At 44.1% G+C, this 18614-nt stretch overlaps 1 protein-coding gene across 2 annotated transcripts; it reads left to right on the top strand.

The window, feature by feature from the left end:
* The first annotated feature begins 2731 nt into the window (after window positions 1-2731).
* Window positions 2732-17189, top strand: lss (lanosterol synthase (2,3-oxidosqualene-lanosterol cyclase)). 2 transcript variants are annotated; one of them, XM_018735514.2, is made up of 23 exons: window positions 2754-2799; window positions 2942-2994; window positions 4001-4169; window positions 4438-4576; window positions 5050-5158; window positions 5320-5441; window positions 5546-5642; window positions 6735-6870; window positions 6946-7054; window positions 7132-7250; window positions 8466-8563; window positions 8924-8951; window positions 9256-9312; window positions 9470-9541; window positions 9651-9701; window positions 9871-10020; window positions 10661-10757; window positions 11871-11976; window positions 12092-12157; window positions 12232-12312; window positions 12405-12575; window positions 15038-15116; window positions 16832-17189. In XM_018735514.2, the coding sequence occupies exons 3-23, from the start codon at window positions 4137-4139 to the stop codon at window positions 16967-16969; spliced, it is 2058 nt and encodes a 685-aa protein (XP_018591030.2). In that variant the 5' UTR covers window positions 2754-2799; window positions 2942-2994; window positions 4001-4136; the 3' UTR covers window positions 16970-17189. The 2 variants fall into 2 exon arrangements, with proteins under 2 accessions (XP_018591028.2, XP_018591030.2); XM_018735512.2 differs by lacking the exon at window positions 2942-2994 and having other exon boundaries at window positions 2732-2799.
* The last annotated feature ends 1425 nt before the right edge of the window (window positions 17190-18614 follow it).

The following is an 18614-nucleotide window of genomic DNA, read 5'->3' as shown; positions in this document are numbered from 1 at the left end:
ATAAGTTTAACCTGAAATGGGGCACACAAAGGTTTTTCCTCTCTTTCTTCTAGTTAAATCTATTTTAGTTACTTTAAAATGTAATGCAATAAATGAATTATGACTGTCTGGAGATTTAATGGACAATATTGGTTGTCCTTTTTAATTTTGTTTTTCTTTTTCTCGTGTATGTTCAAACAAAGGGTTTTTGGAGTGTGGCCTTGAGGTCTTGTGTTTGATATGCAGCCTAAAGAAAGGTGCAATATTTGTGGAGGTAACTTGCCTCTTGGATTTATTTGATTTGAATTTGTCATGTAGAACTGAGTTTGGGTGGAATTTGGCATCTTTTAGGGGCTTTACTGTAAGAATTTTTTGTGTTTTCTTAATATTTTATTCATGTTTTTGAACCTTGTCTAAAGACTGAAGAAAAATAAGCTACTCCATTAACAATTCAAACTTGCATACTCCTTTGTGGGTTTTTTTTCTTCTTCTTTTCCTCTCCCCACTGGAAGTGCCAATGCCTTTCATGTTGGTCCCTCAGTGAAGTACAGATAGATTAGTTTGTTCTTTTCAGAACATTACTCTAAAGGTTGCACAGCCTGATTGGTTGGAATGTATCCTTCAAAAAAACTGCTTACGAGCATCTGTAAAGAAGACTTACAAAAAATCTACAGATTATTTATTGTAGAAATAGCTCCCATATTCCCCCATATGATTCCGTCTAATTTTCCTCTCTGCCCTTTCACAGTACTGTCATAAAACTTTGTTCAGCTGTTCTACTTGCAGTTTCAGTATCACCTTTGGCCTTTGTTTAAATCATCTTGCTTGCATTGGGCTGAGACAAGGGGTTCCCAGGTGAGCCATTTGGTAGCGATGTGCCCTGTAAGGATTTCAGCCTTTGTTTGCATCGTTCTGTTTGCAGTGGTCTGAAAATGGGTTTACCAGGCAAGCCGTATGCTTGTGCTGTGCCCTGTCTGGTTTTCAGATGTCGACGCAAAGCCTCCATCCTTCATCGCCTGCCAACCATCCAGTAATTGACTCTTCTTAGAGTGCGTTTTAAAATAAAGTACTTTTGAAAAAGTTTGTCTACATGTATATTTTTCAGCACATTTCACTAAACTGTCCAGAATACTTATGGGGGAGTCATTGCTCAGAATCATCTGTCAAATTGAGATTTCCTCGTCTTTTTGATTTGGATTTTAGTGCATTTGCGTTAAATCGTCCGACTAAGCTAAACTAACTGATATGCTTATGCGGGGGGTGGTTGCGCAGCGGGTTTCACCAGGTCCTGCTATGTGGTGGGTCTGGGGTTCGAGTCCTGCTTGGGGTGCCCTCTGATGGAGTGGCATCCCAGCCTGGGTGTTTCCCCTCCAGCCTTGCGTCCTGTGTTGCCAGGTTAGGCTCCAGTTTGTTGTGGCCCCCCCCCCCTCGGAAGAAGCAACTTCTGGCAATGTGTGTATGTGTTTGTGTGCAGGTGGTCCCTGCGGTGCATGGTTTTGCAGCTATGATACTATATTTGTGACAGTGCCTCGTTACATTTTATCCCACAGATGCGTTGTATTAGACATTTTAACTTACAAAAATCAAAATGTTTTTATGTCATGAGATTTTAAAGAAAATACTGTAAGGATACATCTTTTATGGTTCAGTATCAGTACTGTATGTTTTCTACAGCAATAAGCTGTTTTGCCTGCTGTTACTAATAAACAACACAGGGTGCAAGGCTGAAGGGGGAGGGGACACACCCAGGACAGGATGCCAGTCCATCACAAGACACCCCAAGCGGGACTCGAACCTCAGACCCACCGGAGAGCAGGACCCGGTCATGCCCGCCGAGCTGCCGTGCCCCCACTAAATTATATTTTTGCTAAAATTCTAAAAAAATCTTTAAAAGAAATCGTTTTTGGGATTGATGGCAATTGGTGTAGGACTAGGAGAAATTAGTGAGTGCTATACCTTAATGTTTTTTATGGTAAAAATTGACTCGCAGTGCTATGCTTCTGTTCTCATTCATGTTGATGTCAATTGATGTGAATTGAAATCAAAGTTGCTGGTGCAAGACTTGGCTAGATGCCCAGATCACACTATTTTTCTTTAATTACTTTGTGGTTTAACTGAAAAGTTGGTCACTTTTAAAATTTACTTTCATTCTGAAGTCATGAGTTATGAGTGGTTAGAGATAGATAAAATGGCAAAATACATGAAAAAATGAAGGCTCCAATACCTCAAATATACCCTCCCTCCAGAAAAAGTAACCTACAGTAAACTAAAGTATTCCCTGAAAAGATGGATTATGGTTATTCTATTTGTTCTTAATATATGTAAAACACATAATGGAACTATGCTGTTGTTCGCCAAAGGTTTAGAAACAATTAGTTAAAATTTTGAATATATAATGTTGCATATGTATATCCTTTCATTTCTGATTCTGCAAGTGCAAGTCATTACCATATGCCTTTATTATTCCTTCATTTTACTTCAGTGTATTAACTTTCAGAATAAATGGAGACCAAAGAGCGTTCGGCATAGTTGTTAGGCACGCCCCTTTTCTGTTCCTCTGAGCTGTGATTGGACGCTCGATCCTCGACTCATGTCTCTCCATGCCGCATACGACTCGAAAGAGTTTGCTTGCATTATGGGAGTTGTAGTTATGTAAAAGTTATCATAACGTTAATTCCAGCTACTTTTGAAGAATCAGGACTACATTTCCATGCGAGCGAAGGGAGAAGGCTGAGCATTTCACACGGAGGAGCTGGAATTGAACACTGGCACATTGGATACCGTGAGGTTGCCGTGAGGAGTAGTGATGTCAGAAGGAACGTAAGTAATTTTCAATGAGTTTGTTGTTAAACGAAAAACCTGAATTATTCCATGAGAAAGACAGAAAGAAAACAAAGTATTACTGTATTTTTTGTAAATTTGAAAGAATTTATAATTGTAGAACCACGATATTGTTTTGCAGACCACTGTCACTGATAACACAGTCAGTCAGTCAGTCACATCATGACAGGAGAGGTAAGCATTTAAAAATTAATCATAGATGGAATATAATATTTGGAACACATTGTCTTGCTGACTGCTTTCAGATGGTCATAAAAGTCAGTAACTAAGTACTCTTTATCCATAGATGACAGCTCCACAGACATTTATAACTAGATTTAAAAAAAAAAAATCAGAAAAATACTTTCTAGGAACAAGAACTGGAAATCCATAGAGAATTTTAGTTTACACAATCATGCCAGGTGCAACACATGGTTTAGTGTTCAGGGCTGTAGGACTGCAGTCAGAAGATCCTGGGTTTGAATGCCACTCCTGCTGTAGTACCCTTGATTAAGTGGGTTTACCCTGAACAGATACAGTAAGACTCAGGTACTCTGCTGAATAAATGCAGATCATCTTGGACAAAGCTTTCAGCAGGGTAAGGACTAAAAAAGTATCTGTCCATTTTCATTAACCTCTTGCCTTGATCAGGGTTGCAGAGATCTGGAGACTATCCCAGAATCATTTACATTGATTGATTCATTTAGCTGATGTTTTTCTCCAAACTGACTTAGTGTTATATTACTTACAATTATTTACCTATTTATACAGCTGGGTAAGTTTAGTGGAGCAGTTCAGGGTAAGCCAGAGGTGGGATTTAAACCTAAGACCTTCGGGTCTAAAGGCAGTAGCTCGAACTGCTACGCTGCAAGCCACTCCTGTAGCCACACGTGCACACGATCGCTCACATATTCACACGCTAACAGTATAATAATTGTTTATCATTATATTGTTATTATCTATGGTCTGAAGAGTTAATGTTAGAAAAACTATAGGGATCCAGTGCTTTGGACTAAGCAGTACGACGCATCTGTCGCGTTCCCATAAAGAGTATCCCACCTGTTCCGTTTCTTAGTCCTTTTGGAAAAACTCTTGTTACTCTGGTGCATTATACCGCGGTAGTATTGTACAGGCACCTGTCTGACACAGGGATAAAAGTGTTTGTTATGTACACACACACACAGTTGTGATTTCTACTCAGGTGCCTGCGAAGACGGGGAGGGCCATACAAGACTGCGCCCGCCACGGACCTGTGCCGCTGGAGACTGAGCAACGTGGAGGGCAGGCAGACCTGGCACTATGTGGAGGAGAAGGATGGTATCGATAGGGAGCAGACCATGCTGGAGGCCCACTCTCTGGGTCTGCACACTGTACGCCTCTATCACCGACTGCTCTCGTTCTTCTCTTGTTTTTTGACTTGTACAGTTCTGCCACATGGCTGATGCCACTCCAGTCTGCGAAAAATTGGTGCTGATCACAGCTAAAAGGGATCATTCTAAACTCAATTAAGTTATTGGACAACAAGCGTAATCCAGGATTCTTTCTCATTTGTCTTTGGAAAGATCAGTATGAAGCTGTACTTGTAAAGCTGTGAGTTGAGGTTAGGGTTAGCTGACTCTTTGCCCCCCCACCCCACAGAGCAGGTTTGTTCGAGACTCTCCAGCTGCCCAAAATGCCCAGGAGGCCGCACGGAAAGGCATGGAGTTTTACCAGCACCTGCAGGCTGAGGATGGCCACTGGGCAGGGGATTACGGAGGGCCTCTTTTTCTTCTGCCAGGTGCGGAACATACCTGTTAAGTCTCGAGATCAAGGTCTTATAAACAGACACAAATTTTCTCTTTTGAATGCCCCGGAGGGATAGGTAGCCACTGGCACTTGGAGCCCCAGAGGTTTATTTTTTTCTCTTGTCTTTCCGCTGGGAGTTTTTTTTTGTTTTCCTTTCCTCCATGCCAAGTTGGCTTACTTTATAGCTTTAATACCTAACTGAATAATTAAATGTGTAGCCAACCTTTAATTAGTTATTGTCTCCCCTCACGTTTTGTGTCCCTTTGTGAGAATAGAATTCTTTAAAAATAAGTTGAAATGGGAAAATTAAATCGGAATTAGATACGTACACACACGCCAAAAGAAACACGTCTACAAAAAACGTGATTTGTTTTGTGCAAAGGGCTATACCTTTAAAGACTAGAACTTGCCATTGCCATATCCAGTCCTGTACTGATTGGTATGTTTTTGTGTGCGAATTTACAGGCTTGCTGATCACGTGTCATGTTGCCAAGATCTCCCTTCCAGAGGCCTGGAAGAAGGAAATGGTGCGCTACCTGCGTTCAGTGCAGCTGCCTGACGGAGGATGGGGCCTGTATGTGGTACTTTCAACTCCAGCTTTCTTGCTTTGCACTGTGGTGCCCAGTCTGCTGCTGGCCTACGCAGAAATTATCTCACCACAATGTTAAATATTGAGAAAAGTGACATAGGACCAGTTGGTTATGCTGTGCTCTTTTGTACCGGCTGTTGTTCCAGACACATCGAAGACAAATCCACAGTGTTTGGAACAGCGTTGAGTTACATCACTCTGAGGATCCTGGGAGTTGGGCCTGATGATCCAGATATGATGCGAGCTAGGAGCACCCTTCACAGCAAGGGTTGGTTTTATTAAATTTTTGAAGAATTAAAATGAAAAATCTTTGGGGCATTGGGGAAAAGAGTGAAATTGTCTCCCTGCTAATTTTTATAATGTGTGTCACAGGAGGTGCTGTGGGGATCCCATCGTGGGGTAAATTCTGGTTAGCCATCATGAACGTCTACAGCTGGGAAGGGATGAATACCCTACTGCCAGAGATGTGGTATGTAGCAATTGTTACACAAATGCATCTTTTTGAGCTACTTCTCACTGATGCATTAAGCGTGGCAGACAAAGCAAGTTGTATATTGTCAAATGGATTTTTTTTTTTTTTGCCAGTACTTGCCACTTATTAAAACATATTCATCAGATCCTTGAATCCTTTTTGAATCTTTGTGCATTTGGGTTTTTAAATAGACATCCCACTGATGTGCACCTCAGGTCTTATGTACACCCATCCTTTCTCTGTCAGGGTTAATTCATTTCATTAGGGAAATTCCTTGGGGGTCATCAAATTATGTTAAAAAATATGTTCCCAGACAAATAAATATGGTCACTGAAATTAGAAAACAAACAAATATTAAAGGTTTTGTTTGCATGACAATGCACCAACATATTTCATAATATTTGCAACAAAAATTGAGTCACTTATGCAAATTATTAAAACAGGTATCCCTTAGATAATCTGTGTCACTTTAAGACTCCAGTTTGTAAACCACCAGAGAAATTCTATATTTTTGATAGTGTAAGGGAGTTGATGTATAAAAGCGGTTTTCTATGATTTAAGTTATTGATCTAAGAATTACAGCTCCACAGTTTATATATGAAAGTTTTGTATTGTATTGGCTTTTTTCATTTAAGTTACATTTACCCTAATAAGAATTGTCATTGGCAGAGACTGTCAATGGGGAGCATGGTGGGTTTGGCTGGGGCCTGCTCTGTGGTGGGTCTGGGGTTCGAGTCCTGCTTGAGGTGCCTTGCATTCCGTCTTCCGTGTGTCCCCTCCCCATTCAGCCTTCAGCCTTGCCCCCTGTGCAGTTGTTTTTGTTGTGAAAGAAGTGTAATGTCTGCATGCTTTGCAGCGTACAACACAAGCAGTAAATAGAAATACCTGTTGTGGATGTAAAGTACTGCCTTACTGGGGGGAAGTAGCGTTGTACTGGACAACAGACTTTTTCCATAAAAAAAATTTATTTATTTTCAGAAGCCATTGTGCTTATTAATTGTACAGTAGCCTTTTATGTAAGGGATGGGTGTTTGTGATTTGTATGATGGGCAGTGATCAGCAGAGCTCTGTCATTTGTTTCCTCTCCAGGCTCTTCCCCACATGGATGCCAGCACACCCCTCCACCCTGTGGTGCCACTGTCGCCAGGTCTACCTCCCCATGAGCTACTGCTATGCTGTGCGGCTCAGCGCCCCAGAGGATGAGCTGGTGCTCAGCCTGAGACAGGTACGGTGACTTCTCAGATCAACCAGGGACACACTCTCCACCTTTTCCCCTCCTCATCGTATTGTCTGTCTGTAGGAGCTGTACGTCCAGGATTATTCCACAATTGACTGGCCTGCTCAGAGGAACAACGTGGCCCCCTGCGATATGTACACCCCTCACAGCATGCTGCTGACAGTCGCGTACAGTAAGTGCATCCGACTATCGTTCTGCACGTGATGTGGTGATTCCTTCGACACGTAAACAGCATATCTTTCTACACAGTGGTGATGAACGTGTACGAGGCCCACCACAGCACCGCCTTACGGGGCAGAGCCGTCAAAGAGTTGTATGACCACATCAAGGCCGATGACCGCTTCACAAAGTGCATCAGCATTGGACCGGTTAGAAAAGACAACCCCAGTTTCTACAATCAAATCAGAATTCTACATTTACATTTATTCATTTAGCAGAAGCTTTTCTCCAAAGCAATGTATATCTCATAGAAAATGCAATGTGTTCATTGCACTAGCGGAGAGACACTTAGATGCAGATGCATGATTCTTAAGTGCAGTTAGTTACTTTCCACCATATGAACCAATGTACATCACACAAGTAGCTGTATAAAACTTTATCAGAATATCGATAAGTCCTTCCTAGTAATTAAATTTTTTTTATTTATTTAAAAAAGTGTGTGTGTGTGTGTATGTGTGTATATATATATATATATATATATATATATATATATATATATATATATATATATATACTGTGTATATATATATATATACTGTATATACAGGTATGCGCCGCTTTACGACGTTTCGGGCAGCACCAGACCGCATATACGATGGTGATCCCATAACAATATAATGGACTGAAAAATTCCTATCAAAGTAGTAATTTAATAAATTAGTAATTTTAGTAATTTTTGTAATTTGTGACCTTGCACTAATAGTAATTTTTGTAAATTTGTGATTTACGCCCTGCGTTTTTCTTGTGTTTTTTTTCCTTATGTCATTATTTATGTCATAGGCTGCTGAGAGGATTCGCAGAGTAAGAATCTCATTGTACGGTGTAACAAACTGTTTACTGTACACATGACAAACTCTTGAATTGAATTGACATCGCAGCTGTCGTATGGGTCGTGACGCGATGCATCACTCACGTTTTAAGCATGTTTTGTAAACAAACCAACTGCGCTGCCAGACATATGAAGGTATATACGATTTATGTATAGTACATAGTACATAGTACATGAAAATGATAACAACTCTGTTACTAGTTTATGTATTTACTGTACGGTAGTTTTTCTTGTTATTTTAGAGTGTACTCTTTCTCCTTAGAACAGTTCAGTAATGTAAAATAGTACTGTACACTCCAAGGTGTTTGCTCAATGACGAAGTCGAACTGCGACTGGTTTCGCAGAACGTAACCCCGTCGTTAAGTGGCGCATACCTGTGTGTGTGTGTGTGTGTGTGTGTGTGTGTGTGTATAAAAAACATTTACGTTACATTACAGGAATAGTTGCATGAAGGTTTATCCACTGTTTAACAGGCATGATCTCAGTTGCAGTGAATGAAATATGTATTATATAACCCATTGTCTGGTTTCTTTAGATCTCCAAAACCATCAACATGCTGGTGCGCTGGTACGTAGATGGGCCCGGCTCAGCAGCCTTCCAGGAACATGTGTCCAGGATCCCAGACTACCTATGGTCAGTTACTGCAGGTTATTGCCACTCGTTTCATGCGGGGGACCCAAACTTGATAAGATCACCGCTCTCTCAGTGAAGGCCCCTTCAGTAATGTGTGTGCTGAATGTTTTGTTTTGTTTGCCAGTCATTATTATAAACGTGACTTTTTAAGTGGGGGGAAAAAAAAAGCTTTGCAAGTCTTTTACAAATGTCTCGAAAGCGACATAAAACTCAGAGTAACAGTTCATGCCGCTGCAAAAGGATGTTAGATACACGACTATGAAAGCCAACCTGGATGATGTCTGCCAAGTAAATTTGTAACATCCTTCTGTTTTATGGATCAAGACTTAACTTCTTAACTGTCCTTTCATCTTTTCCTAGGCTGGGGCTTGATGGCATGAAGATGCAGGTGTGTTTAGTGGTTTTCTTGCAAAGAATGAGCTTTTGCCATAACAAAGGGGTCTGTGTTGGCTCACACCCATTACATATTGGTTACTGGCATCCTTAATGTCTCCTGATCCAGCTGATTAGTTACCTGCTTCCATGAGGGTGCCTAGTTAGTCAACTTTGCACCCTTTGAGTTTAAGAGGATCCAGTCACTCTAGGCATTGAGTGCTTTTTTTTAAGAAATTTTAGGCATCATTTTACAGCCTGTAGTTATACCATGATGTGTGTTTGTGACATTCCCATCTGCTCACTGCTTTACTCTGCAGGGAACCAATGGCTCCCAGCTTTGGGACACAGCCTTTGCAGTACAAGCTTTCTTGGAGGTAACAGACACAACCCTCAGAACGTTGCGATGATGTGTCCTAAGGTCACGTATGGTGGAGTGTTATTTATCATACAGATGTGCTAATGCCCTTCGAGTGTTTAGTGTGTGATCTGAACAGCATGTTCAGCGCAGTGGGTTCTCTGTGATTCCTCCAGGCAGGCGCTCAGGACAACCCCCGGTTCACACAGTGCCTTCAACATGCCCACCAGTTCTTTGTAATAACGCAGGTGAGGGAGTCAAATGCAAAGGAGGACAGGTTTGCAGCTTGATTGGATTCAGCTTTTTAAAAAAAAATCAAAATAGTTCAGTTTTTGTATGATCTGTTCTTTGTGTTAGATACCAGACAACCCACCAGAGTACAAGAAATACTACAGACAAATGAACAAGGTAAGGGCAACTGTAAATTCAGACTAAAATGTATTGAAATTGAATATTAATACCCTTTTAAGTGTATTATACATTCGCTGAAGGTGAATATGTGCATCGGGATGGAACCGCATATAAGTCTACACTGGTACGTGTGTGGATTTATAAATGGCATTTGTGTGTGTCCCAGGGAGGGTTCCCCTTTAGTACAAGAGACTGCGGCTGGATCGTGGCCGACTGCACGGCAGAGGGGTTGAAATCAGTGATGCTGCTCCAGGAACGGTGCTCCTTCCTCCGGCAGCACGTCCCCATCGAGCGCCTCTACGATGCCGTCAATGTGGTTAGAGCTCCACGCGGTGTGCCTGCACCACAGATCGCCTCTCATCGCATTTCACTGCCAGCAAACAGTCCCTTAGTTAATAGGCTCAAGTCATCTGGTACCCGTCACGTCCACGCCCACAACACAAGCGACAACACCTGACTCTGCACTAGCTCCTGAGTAATCGCACACCCTATAAAGACCCTCTTCAGCTCCCATACCGTTGCGGAATCTTGTTTGGGACAACCGCCCTTCCTCGCTTTACTTCGCACACACACTTACTCTATTCTCTGTTCACGATCTCCGGTTTTCTGACTCCTTGCTTCGTTTTCCGACCACGTCCATGGATCCTCGTTCCTGTCCTGTTCGCCGATCGACCGACCCTTCGCCTGTCCCTGGTTTTGAGATCTTGCCGCTTCCCTCAACTTCAGACGAACAACGCTGCACTTGGGTTCAGCCGTCCCGGCTCTCTGTGTTCCGCGTGACAGTACCCTTAAGCAGAGCACTTAAGTACTTGGAAGAACTTGGATCACCCTAGTGGTTTAAAATCTGTACAACTACAAGTAACTTGGATGAATGTCCTTCACGCTGCATCGCAGGGGCCAATCCAGCATCTCCCATCACTCAAAGTGCCCCCCCCCCCCCCCCATTATGCTTCCAGCTGCTAAGTATGAGAAACGGGGATGGTGGATTTGCCACGTATGAGACCAAGCGAGGAGGGCGACTACTGGAGTTGTTGAACCCTTCAGAGGTGTTTGGTAAGTCTGCCTGAGGGCATCACGAATGGAGCCATCTCTGTCATTATTTTTTTTATTTGGTCGCATAGCCAACACATTTAGCCAGATGAGTTGAACTGAGTATCTTATGTTTTTGCTCCCTATCTGTAATCAGTGTGCTGCTCGCATTCAGAGTTAATTCTGCATTTTTTCTGTCCATCTATTATGATTAACTGCTTGTTCAACGCAGGGTCTTAGTTGTCCAGAGTCTATCTTGGACACTGGTTTTGTGAGACTGGGTACACTCTTCACCAGATGCCAGTCCATTGTTGGGTACACACACTAATTCAGTCATACATTCATACACTAAGAGCAATTTAGAGTGACTAATTCATTTAAAACATGTATCTTTGGACTGTGAGAGGAAACCAGAGCATCCGGAGCAAGCCTACGTGTACGTGGGGAGAACTTGCAAACTCTGCACAAACTGAGCTGGATTTGAACCCAGATCTGAAACACAAAAAACAAATCTGAAACACCCGTGTTACCTTCTCCACAACCATATCGCACCATGAGGATTTCATGTTGTACCAGTTTGCCAACTAACTGGTTGATCACCACTACCTTTATCGTGATGCCCAGCATTTACATTTAAATTTAATCTTTTCATTTGACAGATGCTTTTCTCCAAAGCAGCATGAAACTCGGAATAAACAGAAGCACGTTATACAAGAAAGAGATTTAAATGCAAACACATGACTATCGAAACACAGTTTGTTTGATACCGTTGTTTCTTTGCTAGTACACATTACACGAGTACTGGCCTGTAGAATGGAGACACAGCAAAAAGGTGATCATGACACAAGGAGTGATCTGTTCAAAGAGCAGGAGAGAATTGCATCTGAAGGAGATGTATTTTGAGACCTTTCTTGATTTCCAAAAGGGATTCAGCAGCTCTGAGGGATAGAGGAGGCTCCTTGCATCACACTGCAGCCAAAACTAAGAAGTTACAGACTTTGGAACTCTAAAGCATGGGATCACCAAAAAAGTCAGAGGTTCAAGAGCACAGTGCTCTTGCAGGGGTGTGGGTTGTGTAGGGGGAGGCAGTGGCAATAGGTAGACATACCTGAGATGACGTCCTCTCTGGTTTTTCAGGCGACATCATGATCGACTACACTTACGTGGAGTGCACTTCAGCAGTGATGCAAGCACTAAAACACTTTCACAAGGTATTCCCGGAGTACAAAGCAGAAGAAATCAGGTAATGCACTTCCAGGATACCCTCCTAGTTGTGAATGTACATTTATAATTAGTAGAATCTTTTCCTGTTGTGTGATAGTGCAATCTCATACCCTTGATGATTAATGCTGTCTCAGGTCTACACTGAGGGAAGGCCTGGAGTACTGCCGGAGGGTGCAGAAACCTGATGGATCGTGGGAAGGGTACGCTACCTCACCGTCATTTGTGGTTACTCGAAGTGTGAACCACGTTGCTCATTCACACTGTGCACCCTTAGGTCCTGGGGAGTGTGCTTTACATACGGAGCCTGGTTTGGACTGGAGGCCTTTGCATGCATGGGTCATGACTTTCTGAATGGGTAGGTGCAGACCAGCACAGTGAGCGGAGGCCTAGATGGAGGCACCTCATTGACTGGAGATAGCAGCCAACCAGATTTGTCTCACCGGACAGGTCGGCATGCCACGAGGTGCAGAGCGCTTGCGACTTCCTTCTAACCAAGCAGATGGCTGACGGCGGCTGGGGAGAAGACTTTGAGTCGTGTGAGCAGCGGCGCTACGTCCAGAGCGAGCACTCCCAGCTCCACAACACCTGCTGGGCTCTCCTGGGGCTCATGGCTGTCAGGTAGCTTTAATGTGCCCTGCAGTTCTTGGTGGCTTACACCAGCGCTTAGAACCCATAGTCTGACTGCCTAGTTACCTTTCGGTGAGCAGCTCATTTATACCAGGAATGTGATCCCCCACCCAAATAAAGTCTTTGGACTGTGGGAGAAAACAGGAGCACCTGGAGGAGACCCACATGAACACGGGGAAAACATGTAAACTTCATTCGGGCTGAGTCTGGAATGAACCTGTGCCTGATTGCACCGCCTATGTGCCCTGAGGATGCAGTGCTACCTGCTACACCAATGTGCCACCATTTTTCCTCTAATTGCATTATCAAAATTCTCCACTGGGGGCCTGTATTTTCAAGCACAAAAGGCTTCCGTTTCATTCCATTTTGGATTTCTCTTTGTCACACACACACACACACACACACTGTGTGTAACTGCTTGGCCAGAGTGGGGTCGAGGCCAGCCAAAGCCTAACCTGGCAACATAGGGTGCAAGGCTGGAGGGGGAGGGGATACACCCAGGACAGAACAAGACACCAGTCTGTTGCAAGGCACCCCAAGCAGGGCTTGAACCCCCGACCCACCACAGAGCAGGCCCTAGCCAAACTCACTGTGCCACTGTGCCCCCCCCCCAGATTTCTTTCCCTTATCTTTTTATTTCATCCTTATTAGAAAAAAACATGAGACAGTTCAATAAAACTTTAAGTAATAAACAGTTTAAAGACACGTATCTGAAATGGGGGCGCGTGGTGATAAATGATCAAATTGATAAACAGTTTCTTACTTATGGAGTGCTTCCATTATTCATACAGGCACTCTATGCTGGGGCGTGCGGTGGCACAATGGGTTTGCCTGGGTCCTGTTTTCCGGTGGGATTCTGGGATTCGAGTCCCACTTGGGGCGCCTTGCGATGGGCTGGCATCCTGTCCTGGGTGTGTCCCCCTCCCCCCTCAGCCTTGCACCCTGTGTTGCTGGGTTAGGGTCCGGTTCACCACGACCCTGCTTGGGATGAGTGGTAACAGACCGTGCGTGCGTGTGTGCACTCTACACCTGAGGCATGAGAGAGAGAGAAAAAAGCTGTGTGACTGATGCTGCTTGTACTCTTATTGCATTTTTACTCATTATAATGGAGCATGGTTTCGATTGTTTTTCCTTTTCTTGTCACTGAGGCATATATAAATCAAATTTAAGGTACACACTACACTTGCTTATGAAATCAAATTCTCAGAAATCAGGTTCTATTCAGTGCAAGGTTGAAGATAAGTGCCCGTATATTTATGCATGTGTTTTTCTGAAGTGCACTGATGGACACCCTTATGCATGAACATGGTGTTTGTTATGGACAAACCGTGACTAGCACAGAAATCCAATAACAACTCGCCACTCGGGTTCAGAGCAGGGAGGCCGTTCCTCCCAATCACACCCCTCCAGGTATCACTGTCGCTGCCCACGTGGGTGTTAAAGTCCCCCAGTAGAACGACAGAGTCCCCAGTGGGAGCGCTTTCCAGCATGCCCCCCAGGGACTCTAAAAAGGCCAGGTACTCTACACTGCCGCTAGGCGCATAAGCACAAACGACAGTGAGAGACCGTTCCCTGACCCGAAGGCGTAGGGAGACGACCCTCTCATTCACCGGGGTAGACTCCAACACATGGCGGCTGAACTGGGGGGCTATTAATAAGCCCGCCCACACCCGCCCGCCGCCTCTCACCCTGGGCAACGCCAGAATAGTGGAGAGTCCACCCTTGGTCGAGAAGAGTGGTTCCAGAACCCAAGCTGTGAGTGGAAGTGAGCCCGACTATATCTAGACGGTATCTCTCAACCTCCTGCACTAGCACAGGCTCCTTCCCCGCCAGTGAGGTGACATTCCAAGTCCCAAAGGCCAGAGTTGGCGCCCGAGGTTTGGGTCGGCCGGGCATTCGGCCCCGACCACCGCCCAAATCACAACGCACCGGCCCCTTATGTCCTCTCCAGCAGGTGGTGAGCCCACCGAAGAGCGGCTCCACGTCTTGGCTTCGGGCTGAGCCCGCCCAGGCCCCCTGGGCGTAGACCTGGCCACCAGGCGCTTGCATGCGAGCCCCCCCACCCCAGGCCTGGCTCCAGGGTGGGGCCCCGGTGACCCCATACCGGGCGGGGTAAACGAAAACCTTGATTTTTTCTTCATAAGGGGTTTTTGAACTGCACTTTGTCTCGTCTGTCACCCAGGACCTGTTTGCCTTGGGAGACCCTACCAGGGGCATATAGCCCCAGGCAACATAGCTCCTGAGATCATTCAGGCATTCAAACCCCTCCACCTCGATAAGGTGGCGGTTCGCGGAGGGGTGGTAGCAGAGGAGCTGGAGGAGGTTTGCAGGGAGAGGGAAGTCTGGGGGGCTCTGCTTAGACTACTGCCCCCGCGACCCGGGCCCGGATGAGCGGAGGAAGATGGATGGATGGGTGTTTTTCTGAAATAATTATGTTTTTTTTTTCTTTTCAGGTATCCAGATATCCAGGTGATAGAGAGAGGGATACAGGTGCTGATTGATAGGCAACTACCCAACGGAGACTGGCCACAGGTTAGTCTTTCCTTTTGGATCACCATTTTTTGCAATGTTTCCATCCATCTATCCATCCAGTTTTAAACTTCTTATCCTGGTAAGGGTTACAGGGGTGTCAGACCAAGCTGGAAATTATTATTACTCTTGAAATTGAGTCTCGGTGATCAGCTGTATCCCTCTAGAGCATCTTGCCACAAGCTTTCTCGGGAACACCAAGAGGGGTGATTGAACCCTTGGTAGATTATCCCCTGGTCCACACTTTTTAAAGAATGAACCACCACTTTTGTCTCCCAGTCCAGAGGTATTGCCCTACCCTTCCCTCCAATATTGAAGAGGTGTGTTAACCCAGAAATCCCAACAACCTCCAGTCCTTTCATCTTGACAAATCTCATCCAGATCTGCTGCTGCAGAGTTGTCTCGCTGTTACAGTATCCTCAGGACAAGAGATGGCCCCTAATTCTTCAGAATCTAGTGCGAATGTTATATGGAAGCACTGGTTCAAGAGCTCCTCAGAGTGCTCCTTCCACCTCCCAATGGTATCTTCATTTGAGGAACATCCTAGGAGATACTGTATTCTGTTTCCGCCTCCATTATCACTAGATAGTTTCTGCCAAAACTGTTTTTGGGACATCTGAAAGTCACTTGCTATAGCTTCATCAATTCCTCCCTTACCTTGGCTTTTGTTTCTGTAACATCTAATGCAGTGGCTACCAACAGGTTCTTACACTATTGCCATGGCAGGTACTGATCATCTTCAAACACAGTTCCTTGAAGCAGCCTTGGTAAATAAAAAAAATTAGAAATGCTCTACAACATTCCATGGAATGCAGAAAAAAAACTCTTGTGAAGATTGGAGTTAAACTCAAACCTAGATCTCTGACAGATACTCCCATGGTATGATTACTACTTGCTTGTGCCTCCCCTGTTTGTCTGCCTACATCTCCTTTCACCTTATCCACCTCACTATAAGGTGGAGATCAGCTGACAGCTCAGCAGCCCTCTTCTCTTGAGCATCTAGAATGCAGATGCTCAGGTCAAAAGACACAACTACAAAGTTGATCATACACAGTTGCCCTGAGGTACTCTGGTACGAAGTACACTCATATTCTACCTTCAGCCTGAAAAGGGGTGTTTATGTTTAATCCGTTACTGGCACAGAAGTCCAATAACAAGTTACCACTTGGATTCCAGGTTTCAGTGTTAAATATATGTCTATGGAAGTTTCCCAGCAGGACTACATACCCCATAGGTTGTGCCCTCTATGAAAAATGTGTTTAGAAAGGTTTGATACTCTGCACAGCTGTTTGGCATAGGAGCTCACATCCATCAGTCTTCCGCAGTGCCACTTGTTCTTCCAACACAACTCTCATCCACTGAAACAAACTCCAGATGTGCAGCTACCAACCATGGGCTAAGGAGTATCTTCACGCTTTCTTTGGGTTCGTTACGTGGGGCAGCTCAAGAGATCGTAAGGCCAGAGGCAAATGGTGTGTGAGGCTAAAGACCTACTAAATGTAGTCTGTACTTCTGTATCGCCTTCACAAGCTCCAAATCATTTCCTACCAGTTTGAAGCCATCTATTACTACCTCTCAAGCCCCCGCATTACGGCAAGGTTGCAATCTGTGGAGGGAACAGTTTAATTATCTTGGACTAATGTACTATGCTCTTCACAGTACCTGCAGTGTGTATATGAATCAAGCTCCTCACAGATTCCTCCTGTCCTTCTCTGCAGGAGAACATTGCTGGTGTCTTCAACAAGAGCTGTGCCATAAGCTACACCTCCTACAGGAACGTGTTCCCAATCTGGACCCTGGGTCGCTTCTGCAGGCTCCATCCCTCCAGCCCACTGGCTGGAAAGATCAAGCTCTGATGAAGCTGGTGACCAGGAAACCTCTATACCTAGACTCCTTAACCCTCTAGTTACATGGGAAGAGTCAGGGTACTTTTACTGTGCATTTCACTGCTGACCAAAATCGTGTCTTTTCCATGGGTGGTAAAGCCACCATTGTGTCATTTAAACTCAATGTTAAAGTACGTAAATGTCACTGATTTCATGTAATCACTGTTAACAAGTAATGAAGATAAAATTCTATGCGAATTAATGTTTCAGTGTGAATTATTGGAGCTTCTGGTTTAGTGTAATTCTAAAGAGCCATTTATGGGTTTTCAGTAAAGGCGTATAAGGAGTCCGGTTGTATCGTTGTCTTAGAGATTACAAAAAAAAACAGTAAAAAGGTATGTGTTCTATAAATTGTATACTGTCTTAGGGACAGTTGGTAGCATTATGGTCAAGGAGAGAAGGCAGAAATAGGTACCAATAAGGCAATGACTGGTCCATTGGGAGTCTGCGGGTTATCTTCCATATTAACCCAAATCTGTAGTTACTAATTTACTGTGTCTGCAGGGTGTGTGTTTAGTTTGTGGGCATAAAGTAAACATGTTTAACTTTTAACTGATCACCTATCGGTGGCTGACAGAGCTTGGATGGTCCCGGAGAGAAGTCAGTATCAAGACTTTGTTTTTGTTTTTCCGTCCATTCTAACTTTTTATTGCATGCTTTGTAAATCCTAGTCTAGTGAGTGTATCTCTAGAGGACCTATCCAGCTCTATTCAGAGGCCTGTTGCCTGGTGGAAATCACTCTTTGCTGTTATGAATGGAAGAAATTATAATTTGAACAATGTAATAATGTGGAGGAAAAATCATTGTGGGAGCATCACTAAGGGCCATCACAGCAAATTATGCCCGGCATTACAAAAGTCCAGTCCACTACTTTGGGGGAAAGACATTAAACAAAGCAATTATTTGTGAGCCATATCCAACAGGAATTAATTAGGTATTCCACAGATGTATTAATTAATGTAGATGTGCTCAGAGCTCAGTGAGAAAAATACAGTTTGGCTTCAAACAAGTATTACTACCATGTATTAGGAAGTCAGAACAACATACAACACAAGAAAATGCTGGCCAAGTTGCAGAAAAAAGCACTTCAAGAATATCCCTTATGATGCAAAGTTGCACGGTCAGCACAATTCGAGACACCGATAAGTTAATCAGTACATCAAAGCGGAGAAGGTTTGGGTCCTAAGGTCAGAGTGTTTGTGGGAGAGAAGGGAGAAGACTGGGGTACAGCTTGCATTATTGTTACGGTTGGGTTCAAACGTGGACTTCAGGGATGTAAAAGAATTCGAGGGATCTGTCGACATCAAAATTACCACCAGAGATCTGATCAGAAGGCACAGTTCTTTATGACCCTCTCGCATTAGCTACGTTTCACTGATTTTACATTCTCCTGCCATTCTTCCTCTCCTCCATGGGGATCACTAGATCCCTCTGCGAAGTGTCAGCTCAACAAGATCAGTGTGTCAGATCAGCACTGCACCCCAACTGTTCACATCTGCTTGTTTTTAGCTTCGATGGCTGGAGCAAAATTGCCAGGTGACCCGGGTCCAGGACAGTGGAGTAGGTTAATGATTCTGGATGCCTTTGAAGAGACCAGCCGTGTCCACGGTGGGAG

Source organism: Scleropages formosus, chromosome 21 (assembly GCF_900964775.1).
Source record: "Scleropages formosus chromosome 21, fSclFor1.1, whole genome shotgun sequence".
Taxonomy (NCBI): domain Eukaryota; kingdom Metazoa; phylum Chordata; class Actinopteri; order Osteoglossiformes; family Osteoglossidae; genus Scleropages; species Scleropages formosus.
Note: the sequence above shows the minus strand (reverse complement) of the source record. Positions and strands in the feature narration are given on the sequence as shown.

What these genes read in the sequence shown, in the direction of transcription:
- lss (XM_018735512.2), top strand. An exon ending in AGTTCTTTGTAATAACGCAG is followed by an intron (nt 9,542 to 9,650) that starts GTGAGGGAGTCA and finishes TCTTTGTGTTAG; the next exon opens with ATACCAGACAACCCACCAGA. An exon ending in CCTGATGGATCGTGGGAAGG is followed by an intron (nt 12,158 to 12,231) that starts GTACGCTACCTC and finishes GTGCACCCTTAG; the next exon opens with GTCCTGGGGAGTGTGCTTTA.